The sequence below is a fragment of the Hesperophylax consimilis genome, chromosome 27, assembly GCF_061612785.1.
Source record: "Hesperophylax consimilis isolate HC1 chromosome 27, BYU_Hcon_1.0, whole genome shotgun sequence".
Lineage (NCBI taxonomy): Eukaryota > Metazoa > Arthropoda > Insecta > Trichoptera > Limnephilidae > Hesperophylax > Hesperophylax consimilis.
The window spans coordinates 17,196,259-17,213,430 of record NC_142862.1 but is presented as its reverse complement, the minus strand read 5'-3'; the positions used below and the strand labels follow the sequence as shown (position 1 = coordinate 17,213,430).

Genomic DNA, 17,172 nt, shown 5'->3' with positions numbered 1-17,172 from the left:
AAAACATTTGGAAAATAGATTCTCTAGAACCTTGGTTAAGTTTGGGACAGTTTCGTAGTTTTGATCGAATGCACATTTTGGATTTGCAAGCTGGACCCATTTGACGAGCTTCTTTAGGCACATCGTGTACCATGTTGAATTTCCCATCTTGCAGTAAACTTCTTCTGTAGCCTAAATAATCTTTCCCTTGCATCCTCAATTTCTTGTTTAATAATCTTGATGAATCTGCGTGTATGTCGCCATCACTCGGCCGATTTGATGGGGATGCTATTATTTCCGAAGGAGATAATATAGTACCCGGTGTAGGAGTACTGTAATCCACCACCTGCATTTCAATTGAAGTTGAATCAACTATAATCTTTTCATTATTTATTATAACAAAAGATGTTGAATTATTATTAATGCTATGAATATCTTGGCATATGTATTCAGGAGATACCATCGAGATCAACTCCGCACTGTCTTCTGTTGTTGGTGGCTGATTTTGGGAATAATCAACGATAGAAAATTCCAAATTATTTATATCAATGTTTTCTATATTTTCATTTGTAGAACATTCACCAACTTTTTTTCCAATGCCCTGATTGTCAGATAATGTATTTATTCCGAGTTCTTTGCACATGGCATCAACAAATAACTCATCATCGCTAGAATCGAACATTTTGTTACTGAAATAAAAAATAAATTAAAAATTAATATATTTGTTTCGCTAAATACTATTAGTAAAGTATAATATATAATTAATAGTAAAGTCACAAAAATTAAAAACGGCAAATCAAAAAAGAATGAATCAGCGCGTATCTCACGTTTTCCGATACAATGAAATGAACCATTGCGAAGTGTATCAACGCGTAAGTTCATAATGATTTATAATAACGTCTACCGTGTGCACAAAACAATGTTTGCAATATATAATTACTTAGTCTCATAATACATACCTTTTGTAAGACATCCGATGAACAGAAAACACATAAATTTTAAAAAAACTGTTGTAATCAGCGAAATAACGTGCTGCGGCAATGACGGTTGGTCAACGACTGAGATAGGCGATGATTTTACCCAAACGGAAGGCAAATGAGATGCGCGGTGATACTATTTTCGTTGTAGGACTATTTCCTTACATTGAAAAATTCCTATAATAATCCCAACGATGTAGGTTTATGACCGCCGTCGAATGGCATTTCAGGATGACTTACGCGGTGATGTTACATACGCGGTGATGGATTGCCGTCGACGATATGTTATGTTAATTCAGTTATTATGTCAGCTAAACAATAGTAAAATATGTCGTGATATAACTGGAAGTATTCTAGAATATGAATATACATATGTATTTTTTTTAACAACAGAATAGTCAACACTATAATGTACCATAATTTACATGTAAAAACATTATCATATTGGAATGTCCTAAAACGGGCAATCGCCTAGTTGGACATTTTAAGTTCATTAATTGTATTATGTAATATTTACAAACAAACAATAAATAAACAATAGAATGGGGCGACTTTGTTATACCTAAATTACCCTTGGGAGTGGGGCGACTTTGTTATACCTAAATTACCCTTGGGAGTGGGGCGACTTTGTTATACCTAAATTACCCTTGGGAGTGGGGCGACTTTGTTATACCTAAATTACCCTTGGGAGTGGGGCGACTTTGTTATACCTAAATTACCCTTGGGAATGGGGCGACTTTGTTATACCTAAATTACCCTTGGGAGTGAGGCGACTTTGTTATACCTAAATTACCCTTGGGAGTGGGGCGACTTTGTTATACCTAAATTACCCTTGGGAGTGGGGCGACTTTGTTATACCTAAATTACCCTTGGGAGTGGGGCGACTTTGTTATACCTAAATTACCCTTGGGAGTGGGGTGACTTTGTTATACCTAAATTACCCTTGGGAGTGGGGCGACTTTGTTATACCTAAATTACCCTTGGGAATGGGGCGACTTTGTTATACCTAAATTACCCTTGGGAGTGAGGCGACTTTGTTATACCTAAATTACCCTTGGGAGTGGGGCGACTTTGTTATACCTAAATTACCCTTGGGAGTGGGGCGACTTTGTTATACCTAAATTACCCTTGGGAGTGGGGCGACTTTGTTATACCTAAATTACCCTTGGGAGTGGGGCGACTTTGTTATACCATTTTTCATAAACATATCAATATGTTTCACTGTATTTTTCGTTTTCTAGTTTAGGTAGTTTGTTAATAATTGATCCTCCTCATTTTGTTTATTTTTTTGTGCAATATTGTAATTTTCGTTACTCGTGTTCCAGGCAACTTGAAGAGGAATTGCTTGTGGAGCGACAACGCCACGGAGACACCGTCACAGAGCTGGCGGCCGAGTGTGAGCGCCTATGCGAAGACAATGAGCGCCAACACAAGTCAGTGCCATCACATCCTTATTCATTTTTTTTTGATAAATTAGTTTTTCGAAATTCAAGCATTTTAGGTTTGAAGATGAATTATGGACAAAAATTCTTCTAAAAGTTATTTATCTTTTTTACTTCTACCATCATATAGAATCACCTTCCGAAGTTAGGGCACTTTACCACAGACATCCTGTATAATACATCTGTGCACGTGGACCAGATTGTCTAGTCAATGTCAACTGTCAGTTATAGTTGTCATGCTCACTCATGTCGACTAATCAACAATATATTATTGATTTTGAAATTGAATTTGAAACAGAATTGAAACATAGCTTGAAATGGCTTTGGCCGTGTTTGGTGACCGGATCTGAATAGCCATGTAATTTTCCCACCTTCCTCTTCCCCATCTCCTTCCCCTCCCCGCTTCTTTCAGCCTCATGACATACCCCAATTGTGAATGCCATAATCTCACTGGCTCCAGATGGTTGGAAGCAGTTGGGACTCTAATGCGGTTTCATATAAAAAAATATTTTTTTAAAAATTAGAAACTTTTTTTACTATGTCGATGTTGTATTTTAATTCCCTGGATTGGAGTTAAAGTTAGGTTATGTAGTAAAACTTGTATTGTTTTTCAGGATGTTGTCATCGGGTGGAGCGGGTGGCGACCAGTTCATGCAGCAAGAGGTGGCGAGACTTGCAGCGCACAATCTGTTACTGCAGGAACGCTTGGAAGCATTACAGGAGCGATGCGATGCGCTAGAGGAGCGATGCGAAGGCTATAGGCGACGACTGCAGGGGCTGAACCTGACCCTCGAAGATGGCAATGATGGTAAATATACTTTTGTAAATTTAATTATTTTTTAGATTTGGTCTCCTCGCGCTCGAATCTTCTTCCATTAAAAACATTGCATCTACCAGGAGCACGAAATTGCAGAAAAGCGAATCAGTCGCATTTTTATGCGTTAATTAATATGTTTTCCTTTTGTAATTCATTTACTTAAACTTCATTCAATTATTGCCTTTTATCTTTCATTGTCTATGATTCTTATTTTCTACATTTTTACTTATTGACTTTGAAGTGTTAAAGCCTATATAAAAACCTTTGCAAGTTATTATTTCTCTTGCATTTACTCGACATTTCAAATTGTTTGCCATCGTAGTTGGTTGTTATATCATTGCGACACAATAAAATTTAAGCCATTGTTGCTACATAAAAAATTTATGAAATCATAAATCAGAAAAGGTGTACCTATTTTTGATAAAAAAATGTCTTAATCGTCGCTCTAGTTCGTTTTTATCCAACAGACCAAAACATAAGTCGGGAGAGATAGCTATTCAAAGTTTTTTTTACGAAAAACGCATATACAATGAAATTAGCTCATTCTAAGCTTACTAAAATGGTTTAAAGTGATAGAAATTATTATTTTTAACCCTAGATAACTAAACTGTTTTCATCGTTTCATTGTAACTACACTTTCGTCGTGTGGACTACGCAATAAAACACTAGAAATAAATCAAAAATATTTAATTAACATAGGAACTTGTTACATGGCACAAAAGTAAGGTTTATAATGAACAAATTAATATCAAAATATCAGTCTACACAGTGACCACGCATGTCAACATTATGTGGACCACAAATAGCCTTTCTACATCTGGTGCAACGGTGTTTGGTCATCCTCCGAGCCTTGGATGGACACAGGTAGCTAATTTTATGCACGTTTGACGTAGATGGAACCGGAGCTTCTATTGTAGAAGATTTGCCAACATTAACAATAAATATATGAATGTATGTACCTTAAAAATAAAAATTGTTGTTGTAACTAAACTTTCGTCCAGCGGACGACGAGATGGTCATAGGCCACGTCCTAGTTTGCGTGTGGCCGCAATCGCGTCACGTGCTGCACTGTTTACTCAAATTAGGAAGGTAATGAAAGAGTCAAGGTCGGGAAGCGGGAGGAAGTAGGTGATTTCAAATTTCGCCGAGTAGCGCGTCGTCGCCTCGACGAGCGATTAGTTATCTAGGGTTAAGTAAAATTTGTTCCAAATGTTTAAAAACACGCAGAAAACACATTTTTAATTTGGATGTAGGACAAAGTGTTGGATAAACACGCTCGGAATGTTGTTTAATTTTGGTGGACTTAAGACAAACTGCGTCTTGAAAACACATTAAAAATATATATTTTTTTTAAATTTCACTTGTGTCGTATAAATAAATGCTTTCTGAGAACAACTGCGTACTTAACTCAATTTCTCCAAAAATGGTCTGTTGGACAAAAACGAACTAAAGCGACGTAATAACTGTTGTATCAGACATTATTAATAATTATTATGTTTTTTTGTTTCAGCCACGGCCAAGGATACATCTTCAATGATAGTTGCGAAAGACCGTGATACGAGTCTACTGCCTGTGGTGAAGAAGAAAGACCGTGACTTCATGGGCATGTTTGAGTACAAGGCGGGAACTGAGAACACCATCGTGCAAAGACTTGTGTCCGGTAAGAATACTTTACTTATTGAAGTCAAGCAGTTTCTTAACAGAAAACTGGTGTTTTCCTTTTTACCATGTTATTTGTGAGTAATTATTGTTTCGCAGTATTTGGACTTTTGTGTAGTACCACAAACAATTAATTTAAAGATGGCGGTCTCAAACAAAATGAGTTAACCTTTCATGCTAATCTGTTAGCTTTTGGGAACAACTCATACGGTCTCATATAAATTGTTTTATCTCCCTTACTCTCATGGTGAGAAATATGATCTAAAAGGTGTTAGAAAGAGAAAACAACATTCTTTAGATTGAAATATAGAAGTTAACCACAGAAGAATTAAAATTTGCTCCTTAATGAAACCAAAGGTTCCGAACGCAATTTGAAAATAAATTATGAAACCCTGAGAATTTTTTATTAATTATATTTTTATATGAAGCGGCAAAAAAAGTGAGGTGAGAGTAACATTTGTAAAATACACTTGTCTAATAAATTGCTTGTGTTTTTATATTTGTTTTCTTTATCAGTAATTTTTGTTACAAAAAAAGCAAGGTGAACCATTTTTAATGTTAGGTTTATAAATTTTAATGTATCAAAAATGATATTTTTATTTACAATAATAAAATTTTATAGCATATTTTATCACCTTTTAAAGCAGTTTTTAGTTTTCGGATATGTTTAGAAATATTCCATTTATTTGGATTTTATTGCAGAGCAAAGATACTCCGACCTTCTATCAAAATATGTCAAAGGCCTGATAAGTTAAAATCTTTCTGGTATGTACTAATACACTATTTACGTTGCTAACAACATTTTTGTTGTAGAACTCTCTCCCCGCACCGCTGTCACTCTTCTACCGGGACTGCCGGCGTATGTACTCTTTATGTGCATCCGATACACGGACTACGTGAACGACGATGACAAGGTACGCGTGCTGCTGCGCGTCTTCATCAACGGCGTCAAGAAGGTGGTCAAGAGGCGGGGCGACAAGATGGACGTATCCATCATGTGGCTGGCAAACACTCTGCGGTACGTGTTTTTGTTGTTTTTCTGTGGTATGAATGTTTGCATTTGTTATGTACGGTACAGAATAATGACAACACGGATATTGAAGGTAATTGAAGGAAAAAAAAAACAAATCTAACCTAACTTAACCTAAAGTTATTTTTTCACAATACAAAAGGTTCATATTATCGTTCATATTATGCCGTGTTGCGCTACCTCCTTCTTTAGCCAACGTTACGTACACCATTATGGTGTCCATCATCCGGGTAATTGTGTAATCGAAGTGGTGAAGTTGTAACGGTATGTTTTAACCAATGTTATAATAATTAAAATAAACAGTAAACCACGTTGGGTTGCCTTCTGATTAATGTGCACGGGAACCAACATCGGGAAGTTACAAATGTAATTAATAAAGAGATAAAATTACAACATTTATATATTACTATTTCGTACAAAAGCCAGAGCAAGAGACTCTATTCAACAATATTATAATATCTCAGGGGTGAACGGCCAGTTCGAAGAACTGAACGCACGGTGGAATTTAAAATTACATTGAAAGTGTGACATTAGTGTGGAGACAAAATTATCTGACCTGAATTATCGTGAGTAGGGTGCCAAATTAAATGCATCCGCGTAATTAAATTTATAAACAGAGCAAACGATGACCAAGGAAGAGAATCTAACAGCTCACGGCCTTCATTGCCGCACGTAAAATATGTCGACTCGCGTGCTCGCTCGTGTCTTCCTGTAGACACAACGTCCCCAACTGGCAGCCCGTAGAATACTGAAGATGGCGGCGCTCGTGGTTCCGCAATCCAGTCTCGAGCTCTCTCTCGAAGTTGCCATACGGCATGTCAACAGCCACAACATCCACCAGTGCCAGGTACTGACCAGTGTTATAATCTCTGTAGCGGGGCAAGATTGAACTGCTACAAAGTGTGTGCTTATATATGTAAATGCGATACGGTGTTGCGCGCTCCAATCATGTACGATCTGGTATTTCAGTATAATTACTTAATTTACAGTGGTTTACGGCGTTTGGTTTTGGTATTGCTGTCTATTACCGGATACCAAGAACTATTAAGATTAGTCTCGTCGTCTTAATTAACCTTTCCCTTACTGTGCTAAAAAAATACACGCGTTCCGGTGCTGTGTAGTCAATACACATCTTAAAATAAGCGATTTTAAATCGGAAAAATATGAATATTCATAGCCAATCGCTTATGTTTATTATATTTTATGTCAAAACTGATAATAATTGTAATTTAATAGCTGAAAACATGAAAAAACCATCGGCAGATGCTAAAAAACGGTGCGAAGAGTCCTTATCTAACGACGGTCCGTGACCGAATGGCGGCTGATTCCGCTGATGGGCGCTGGACTATACGCACACAGCTTTGCGTGTTTACGCTGCCAGTCTTGCAGGGGTTTCAAACTAAAAAATTTTTTTTAATGAAATAAACAAATGTGTAAAAAGAAATATTATATTGAGAAACTAAACATTAAAAATTCCACATGCATTATATTTAAATATAACAGCAAAATTATGTAAGAACAAAACAATACAGCGAAATTAAAAATAATAAAAATTTTAAACCAAATATATAAAATTGTTAATCTAAATTGCATCGCAATTGTGGCAGGAAATATTTTTTTTTTCTTTTCTGTGGCTTTTGCATACAGATTTTTGACAAATATGACAAACTATGGTGCTTCTTTTTTTTGTGTTGTATGGGCAAAATCTGCAAGTTTTTGACGGTGCTCGGGACACTAGTACATTTCTTGAATCACTCGTAATATCATTCGTAACAGCAGTTGCGGGTGGTGTTTCTTGATAATATGACAAAACTGTCTCGAAAGCATCTTGGTGTTGTTTGTGAAATTTGACCGTGCTGTTTTTTCTTTTATTTATTTATTTTATTTATTTATTTAAGGAGAAAACACAGATACAGACAGTAATTAAAAGATAATTTTGTAAAACAATAACTTGAGAATTCGCCTGCATCCTAACTATTTCTCACTGATTGACTGGTAGATAGCAATTTTAAATATTTTTTTACATGAAAATAAGGTAAAAATTTTGTATATAGATAATGCTGAGTATCAAATAAAAGTGTACACATATTTTGAAAACAAGTTTAGAGATAGATCATAAAAAGTACTTAAAGAGTATAGTGAATGAAGTAAGTACACATTTTCTTTTTTTATAGTAAAACAGACTTCAATTTCCTGCCAAAAGTACTATATGTATCAAAAAATATGTCGGAATCCTTCAGGTTTTGGTTTTTATTATACAATTCGCACATTCTTCTGATTGGATCTCTGACACCAGCATTTGTGCGCGTCCGGCTAATATGGAATAAGTCGTTAAGCCTCGTCGTTCTGGGTGGTATTTTAAAGTTTATTAGATTGAGTAAGCCAGGACAGTCGATAAAGTTGTTACAGATTTTGTACAAGGTCATTAGGTCAAGGTAAGTTCGCCGGTTAGTAAGAGTGGAGACGTTATATTTCGAGAGCATATTTGTGTATCCCCGTTTAGGTGCGCTCATTCTGTGGTTGAGGTAACGCAGAAATTTCTTCTGGATACTTTCAATATTTTCTTTATAGATATCGTAAAGTGGAGTCCATATGGAGGTGCAGTATTCAAGTTGAGAACGGACCAGCGTATAGTAAAGCAGAAGGTAGGTTTCAGGCTTTCGAAATACGCGGCTGTTTCTGATAACAAAGCCTAGCATGCAGTAAGCTTTATTCACAATGTTTTTAATGTGCGCATCGAAATGAAGTTTTGAATCAAAAAGTACGCCAAGATCCCTTATACAGTATACACGATCTAGTGAATAGTTGCCTATATAATAATTGTGTATAATAGCGTTATGATTTTTAGTGAAGCTTATTTGTTTACATTTATTGTAACTTAGGTAAATTTTGTTTTCATTGCAAAACGCTTCGAACCATACTAAGTCTCGTTGGATGAGCAGACAATCATTTAAATTACACAAATACAATAGCAAATATTTTTATGTCATCGGCGTACAAGAGAAATAAACAATGCATGAAACATTCAGAAACTGTATTAATAAAAAGTATAAATAAAAGCGGTCCTAGGATTGATCCCTGTGGTACACCAGAAGTAACTGGTTCCCATACGGAAGTATGTCCTCGTAACAATACAGCTTGCTGTCTTTTTGTTAAATATGAGATGAACCAACGTAATAAGTTTCCCCTAATTCCGTTATACATAATTTTTTGATAAGAATAAGGTGATCAACCTTGTCAAAAGCCTTTTTGAAATCGCAGTAAATTGCATCTACCTGATGGCCTCGATCCATGCTAGTAAACAAAAAATTAGAGTAAATAAGTAGATTACTCACGGTAGATTTGCCTTTGACAAACCCGTGTTGTTGGTCTGTAATTTTGGCAGCAAGCTGAGGATATATATTAGTATCCGGACAAGTCTTTCCAACAGTTTAGGGATCGCTGAGAGAATGGATATTGGCCTGTAGTTTTCCACTCTTTGACGCGAATCACCCTTGTGGACCGGTATGATGTAGGCCAGCTTCCACCTGCCAGGGAAAACCCCATCACTCAGACATTTATTGAATATTATGGTAAGCGGCACACACAGTGACGACGCAGCAGATCTAAGGAAAAACGCCGAAATTCCATCGTGACCCGCACCTTTGTTTATGTCTAGCGACTTTAAACTTGATTTCACTTCTTGTTTCGTTAGTTTAATCGTGTGAATATGTGCAAGTCCTGAGTCGTGAACTGATTCAAGTTGATCAATGTCTATTGTGTCATTGACGGAGGAGGGTTCAAATGTTGACTTGAAGAATTCAGAGAACATATTACAGATTTCCTGGGCATTATTAGATTCAGGTCCGTCAAAGGACATAGCAGCAGGATATCCGTCGGACGACTTTAATGAGGATATGTATGACCAAAAACTTTTGATATTGTTTTGCAATGAACTTTCGACGTTGTCGAAAAATATCTTTCGAGATTCATTAGACAACTTCTTGTATGTTGCACGTAAGAAGGAAAATTCACGATAGTCAGAAAGACCTTTAAATTACATTCTTTTCATTACATTGGGCTTAGCCAACTCTAAACCTAGCTGTCTTATGAATAATTTCCTTTTACTTCTATTATTTTTTTTCCACTCCGGATACTTTTGAATCCATAATAAATATGTGTTCAGTGCAGCAATGTCTAACATTTCCATGAACAAACGAAACGGCCATCTTCTTGTCGACCTTACACACGAATACTCGGAGGTCATTTTGTCCCCTGTGTCAACGGCACCCTTGGTTTATTGTAATGTAAAATTATATCCGGTTTTTTTTGTATCGGTTTGGCTTATTTCATTTCCAAGGAATTGAGTTGATAGTAGCAAAACTGCTTTATTTTGCTGACGCACATACGACACAAGTGTTTTATTTGATGTAAAACCAAACTGGCTACTATACAATGGCCTTTCTTTTGATGGTAAAAACTCTTTAGGGATTTCCCTCTTATTTTTGCGAAGAGTGCCAGTTATGGTCAGATTTTTGGACAGAAGATTGTCCGCCTTTGGTACTGACGTAAAAAAATTGTCTGTGGTTATGCCTATATTGGTGCCATATTGAGGTTCCACCAATTCCATAACGACACGATTGCCTTGATTTATTTCTCTTTTATTATTTATCATACAGCTGTTTATTTGCATGTTTCATATATATGCGGTTTTAGCATCTGCAGCGATCCATATTTTGATGCCATACCTGGCTGGCTTTGACTTCATATATACCCGAAATGGACATTTGCCTCTAAACGCCGCCAAACGCTCATCCACGGTTATATCAAGCGATGGAGAGTAATTTGATTTACACGCATCTACCAATTTACTGAAAATCGACTTAATTGGCTCTAGCTTGTCTGAAGAAGCTTCAAATCTCTCTCGTCTTGTATCTCTATTATCAAAACGGATCTGACTATAAATATTTATGAACCTGTCTCGAGACATAGCTGCCGTGAAAAACGGCTGACAAAATGGACTTTCACTTGTCCACAACTCATTCAAACTTAGTTTTCGGGTGCGATTTCTGCCGGAAGCAAGCATTATACCGATGAAAGCATATAATTCATCTTCGGATAATTGCTCAATCATATTCCCGGGTAAACGCCTCAATTGACGATTCGTTTCTTGGCATATTTCTGTCACCATATCTGCGCTTATAAATAAAGCAAACATTTCTCTTATTGTGTTGGCTAATAAACTACCATTTTTCAGGCCGGAAGTTTCATTGACAATATTGCATTGCCGACGTCTCGATGATGATGGTGGTAATACACTCCATTTGATTCCATGTTTTGAAACTAGTATTTCTCCCTCGTCTTCATTTTCACTAGTCGATTCCGAGTCCAATTCTTCTAAATGTTCAACCAAATCTTCAGTATCTGATATGTCATTGTTCATTTCAAACTCAATATCACTATCATAATCAAGTTCTTGCGCTATCTCTTCTTTTGTTAAATTTCTGTCAGTCATTATTCTTCCTGAAAATGGAAGGGTTTTTGTAAATAATGTAAAACGCAGTATTGCTCAACTGAATATTATAACGAATAAGAAAAAAAATGTAACATTTGAAATAAATATTCAAAAATAAATCTTAGATCAATGATTAAATGACGAAAGCGCACGGATAAATAGTTACGTAATACACACTTTTCAATACTATAATATAAGGTAATAGTATAACACAGTATTCGGAAATAAATGAAAAAGTACTTACCAAAAATTATTAATTTAATTATCGAACGGAAATAATGATTCACTTTAGTACCCCTGCACAAGTTGGTCACGAGACGAAGCTACACAATGCGGCTGTAGGTATCGATGCAAATAGAACTGGGGACAAGTGGATTTCTCATGTGCCCGTATAGCGAAGTAAAGCGGGACATCAATAGCGTGTCATTTACTCGCACACTCTTCGCGTAGCAATGGCACACGGTTGATTGTATTGGTGTATTTGTTCCCGATTTCTTACAAAAATCTCTGATTTTTAATTGAATTTGAAAACTATGTTAAATATATTTTTTTAATTCAGTGCATAAATGTATAACGAAGGAATACCTAAAATCTGAACCCAGAATTTATTATATTTATAGAGTTATTAAAGATATTAGAAGCAATGTGTAGTAAATACACACCACAGATGAGGAAAGGTTAATATTAATGTAATTTTTTTTGCATTTCAATCGCCTTCATAATTAGGTATGCTTGATGCATTTTGGATCTTCTCAGGAAATTCAAAGGTATAGCCGGTTTCAATTAAATACTTGGCAATTGCCGATTTATCAGGATGGCTGAGTTTGCACGCTCAAAATTTTTCTGATATCCAAAATATATCCATATAGACAAAAAACACTTCTTAAACGGGAAAACCTTATGTGTGAGATAAATTGGGCCATTTTTCAAATTCAGGGGACCGAAAAAACCATACTTCTTAACCTGTTAACCGGGCGGGACGTATAAATACGTCAAACGCAAACAGTATTGAGTACGGGTAGGACATATGAATACGTCCTTGAAATATATGTTTCGCCCTGGAACGAGCGGGACGTATATTTCCGAGCATATCACACGGAATTTGAGTTTTTAATTTTTACATATTTTAATTTTTTAAACTCAATGTTTCTCTTTTATCGGAGTGTTTTTGTTTATTGTTCTGTAATTATAACTTTTTTTTATATTTTTTGTAATCTTTTTAATTGTTTGTAAAGTTTCTATTTTTTTAATTCGATGTTTTCATTTTTATAATGCATAAATGAAAAAAAATAATAATTTGAAATTACGTCCTCCGGGCGTGACGTACGAATACGTCCTAGTGAAGGAGTTCGCGCCCGTTATATGCTGCGTAATTCAAAACGGAATTCCCGGTTAACAGGTTAAGCATGAAAACTTCCTAAGCAAGTTTCATGTGCATAAACATCTTTGTATTATATAAAAGCTGATGGTTTCTGACAAATAAATAAACAATTCATTCTTTGGGGAAGTGGTACAATTTCCGAATCATGATATTCCCGTCCAATTATTAGAGGTTGTCTTTCATTTTAAGTCTTCCTAAAAGTTGATTCTTTTAAATTGATAGTACAATGTCTAACACTATTCATTATTTGCAGGCTGCTGCATTGTCTGAAGCAGTACAGCGGCGACCGCAACTACCAGTCTGAGAACACGCCATCGCAGAACGAACAGTGTCTAAGAAACTTTGATCTGTCAGAGTACCGGCAGGTTCTGTCTGATATTGCTGTATGGATCTACCAAGGTAAGCAAGGCTCACATAAATGAAATTAATAATAATAATAATAATTGGATAATTTGTAGAGCGCCGTTTTTGTGAAAAATCACCTCAAGGGCGCTGTACAATTTATTTCCTAGGATCTACATTTGTTATTTAGAAATGATACCAAAACATACTTACCTGGCAAGTCACTTCCAACAAACACACTTATATTAAAAAGTTTATGCTTATAAAAGATAGAACTGCACGCAGAGGACACTATATCAAAAAACACTGGTCGTCGCATGATCTTAAGTCTGCTATAGTTTTTATTTTAATTTAAATGTATTTTAACTGTCTTAAAAGCCTACAAATTGTTAGTTGTTATCATTTTTATTTATTTATTTTTAATTATTATTTTTATTTATTTTATTTTATTTTTAGTATTTTTTACATTTTGTTAATTTAAATTGCCGTCAACTGTGAAAGTGGAGGTTTCTGAAATTATGGATACGACTGTCTGAAAAGGTGCGTTTTAAGTTTAGACCTAAATTCTGTCGAGTCTGCGATCATTCTCAAATCATGTGGCAGTCCATTCCAGGCTTTAGGTCCTGACACGGCAAAAGCACGCTCACCGAACTTAGTATCTGGTGTGCGCTTTGGTTCCTTCAACCTTCCGATAGCTGATGACGTTGCTGACCTAAGGGTTGACTGTCGGGAGTTGGAATCTTCTGGAATACACAATTCTGATAAATAAGCCGGAGCCATTCCGTTAAGTGACTTAAATACCATCCAGCATACCTTGAACTGGATTCTTTCAGGACATTTGAGCCAGTGCAGATTTTTGAGATGCTCTGAAATGTGGGAGTATTTAGATACTCCGGTGATAAGCCTTGCCGCGGCGTTGAAAACGGATTGTAATTTGTTGATTTGACATTTAGGGAGACTTGCATATATTCCGTTGCAATAATCTATAAATTAACAGACATGCATCTGTTTCCCACCCAGCTAAGTCCTCCAGCATTGTATAAGAAATTTTTTCCACTTATAACAATGGAAGCACACAATTCCTCAAATGCAGGGCTCCAGTCCGTAGGGGTTAAAAAAAATATCAATACACACAATCCTAAGTTTGTGTTGTTTGGGTCCACTCAAACTGCCCAACCTATAATACAGGGTGCAGCAAAACAAGACAGTGCAGTTTTGAAGGGCCGGTACATCCCCTGTGGTGGGGGTAGAAATCTGGTCAGGAAGGTCGTGTCATTTTCAGTTGTTACCATGGTTTGATCTGGACAACATCGGGACTTTGCCATCCACACGTTTCTTGAAAATGGCCATTCTTTCGTCTCCACCCAGCGAGCCTTCCAGCTGCAATTTGCGACTTCTTCCTGTGAGACTACCTGAAAGAAAATGTTTTTAAACATCAGCCTCACACCTTGGAAGAACTCAAGGATGGAATCCGGGAGGAAATCGCCGCTATACCCGTCAAGATGTGCCAAAACGCGGCCGAAAACTTCAGAAATCCTCTTCATCAATGTATCGCTGCTTGGGGCCACCATCTTTTTGATGTCATATTCAGGAATTATGCATAAAACGGCTTGATGTACCGAATAAAATGAAATGAACCCCATTTCTGTAAGTTAGGCCATTTTTTTTAATAGCTCTTCAAAACTTCACTGTCTGTTTTTCCGCATCCTGTATAAAAGCTGCGAACTTCCTTAAGACATAACAAAGATATTATAAATCATCCATTTTTGTATTCCAGGTCTAATCACCTCCCTAGAGCAACAGCTGCTTCCGCTCATCGTCCCCGCGCTACTCGAGTTTGAGGAGATATCAGGCGTGTCGGGGAGGGCACCCCGAGGCAGGGCCCCCTCCCAAGACGGGCCGCCGCCCCCCTCCCCACTGCCCCCTCGCTCCCCGCACCATCTCACTAAAGAGCTGGCGCACATACGGAGCAGTCTCTACTATCACGGGGTGGACCCGGACTTGATTGTGCAGATATTCAGACAGGTGAGTGATAATTTTTTGATGAAGCTCTTTACTATAATTTTGGAAAAAACAGCTTCTTATCGTCATTGCCCTTGCAAAATCAGTTACGTGCCAGATTTCAGCAAAATGGGCGTGAAAAACAAGCACCTTGTTCTGAACTCATACTGCCATAGTTCACTAAACCACATCTACATCATTCACATATTTTTCGACTCCGGACGTGAAAAACAAGCACCTTGTTCCGAACTCAAACTGCCAAAGTTCACCAAACCGCATTCGGAGCAGTTAAGAGTATTTAATTAATAATTCATTTCATGTCGAGATCTGCCACTGACTTTGCCCCGACAATTCAGTAGAATTCCTGGATATGAGGTGGAAAACAATGCCATCTGATCTTTGTGTATTTAGATGAATCTAATTTTTTTCTGTTGTTGTTACAGCTCTACTACTTTGTGTGTGCCTGCTGCCTGAACCAGCTACTACTGCGGAAGGATCTGTGCCGCTGGTCCAAGGGCATGCAGATCCGCTACAATCTGTCCTCGCTGGAGGTGTGGGCCAAGGAGCAACTGCCAGCCGATGCGGCCTCCGTGCTGACCACGCTGCAACCCATCATTCAGGCCGTCTACCTCATGCAGGCGCGCAAGGTACGCTTACTGCAATCAAAGCGCTTCATTGCATTCTGGGGAAAACATCAGACTGGACTTTTGTGCTGATCTAGAAGATCCTTATAGCAAATCTATACTCAACACTACTCGGCTGCTAAAGTTGTTTCGAGAGTCACCTACAGTGAAATCTCAATCGATCATTTCTTCCAGTCCCGAATTAATTTCTAAATATTATTATATTTCTAAAATCTCCCTAAAATAGATAGTTCCTCTTGCATCGTTTTCACGAATGACTTAAGAAAATACCAATGGTTTTACCGCATTACTCATTTAAAGCACGTAGTTTTAGACTACATATTTTATTCGACCGACCATTTTTTTATATATGAACATTAAAAACCATATTTCATAGCTAAATGCTTGATTTCGATTAATGATACTCGTAAATAACGAGCAGAAAATTCGAAATTTTTGACATTAGTCATTAGTTTTCGTTAGACAATCAAACAGGCGCTTGCGATCTTTTTACTGTGTGAAAAATCTTAGAAAACTGGAAAGACAGACTATTGACATTAAAGGCTGAGTCCTGCCACGGTGTTAACGCGTCAACAGTGCTGAAACTGTCATAGGCGAACCCCCCGTCATTGGCAAATCGCTGAAGCCTAGGTCTTTAAAGAATACGAAAACTTTATACTTAAAATATTACGAGTTTGGGTGGTGACATAGGTCCCCTGCTTTTGCACTGTACTGTCAGGAGCGCTTTTGTGAGGTGTCACATAAAAAATAAAACAAAAAATTACCCAAAAAAAAGGCATGGATGACTACGAACATTTTTTTTTAAGGGACCTTGACGCAGTAATGGGCTTAAAACAACAATATTTGTGATTCTTTGTCAACAACTGTGTAGCTCACCTAAGTGATATGACATTTTGAAATTAGCTTTATTCTATTCAAAGATTCAGAAAATTTGATTTACACGAAAATGTGTGGTATACTTAAGAATTTACTTTGAATAACTGAACTTGAAGGGCTGACCACGGCAGAAATCAGCTGCGAAAATTCGATTTACACGGGAATGATTCGTATTAATACGAATTTACTCATAAGATACTACCCGGATTTGAAGGGGGGGCCGAGGAACTTGATTTTCGACTTTTTTTTTTTTTTCATTAAATTTCGAATTACGTTGGATTTTGTTAATTCGAAATTTTATTTTTGATGTCCCGTGGATTTCGAATTAACGAGGTTCTACTGTATTTCGCATCCATTGCTTTCTGACATTAAGGCGATGCACTACGTCGTGTAATATTTTAAATTGAGCCGCTATCAATAACAACCCTTACGTAAATGGCGATGAGGTTTAAATTCCCGCTTAACACCATCCGCCTGTTTTGATTTATGCAAGGAAAAAACATGGCCAAAAAGTGCCTTTTATTTTATTT

General features: G+C 36.9%; 1 protein-coding gene across 2 annotated transcripts in view; it reads left to right on the top strand.

The window, feature by feature from the left end:
* The window catches only part of didum (dilute class unconventional myosin), a 93,613-nt gene that overhangs the window by 73,949 nt on the left and 2,492 nt on the right, over positions 1 to 17,172 (top strand). For both annotated transcript variants that reach the window (XM_089647897.1, XM_089647898.1), the window contains 7 exons: positions 2,282 to 2,389; positions 3,013 to 3,206; positions 4,726 to 4,875; positions 5,688 to 5,892; positions 13,033 to 13,178; positions 14,899 to 15,146; positions 15,566 to 15,769. In XM_089647897.1, the coding sequence (XP_089504023.1) occupies positions 2,282 to 2,389; positions 3,013 to 3,206; positions 4,726 to 4,875; positions 5,688 to 5,892; positions 13,033 to 13,178; positions 14,899 to 15,146; positions 15,566 to 15,769 (1,255 nt within the window). The remainder of the gene's footprint in view (positions 1 to 2,281; positions 2,390 to 3,012; positions 3,207 to 4,725; positions 4,876 to 5,687; positions 5,893 to 13,032; positions 13,179 to 14,898; positions 15,147 to 15,565; positions 15,770 to 17,172) is intronic.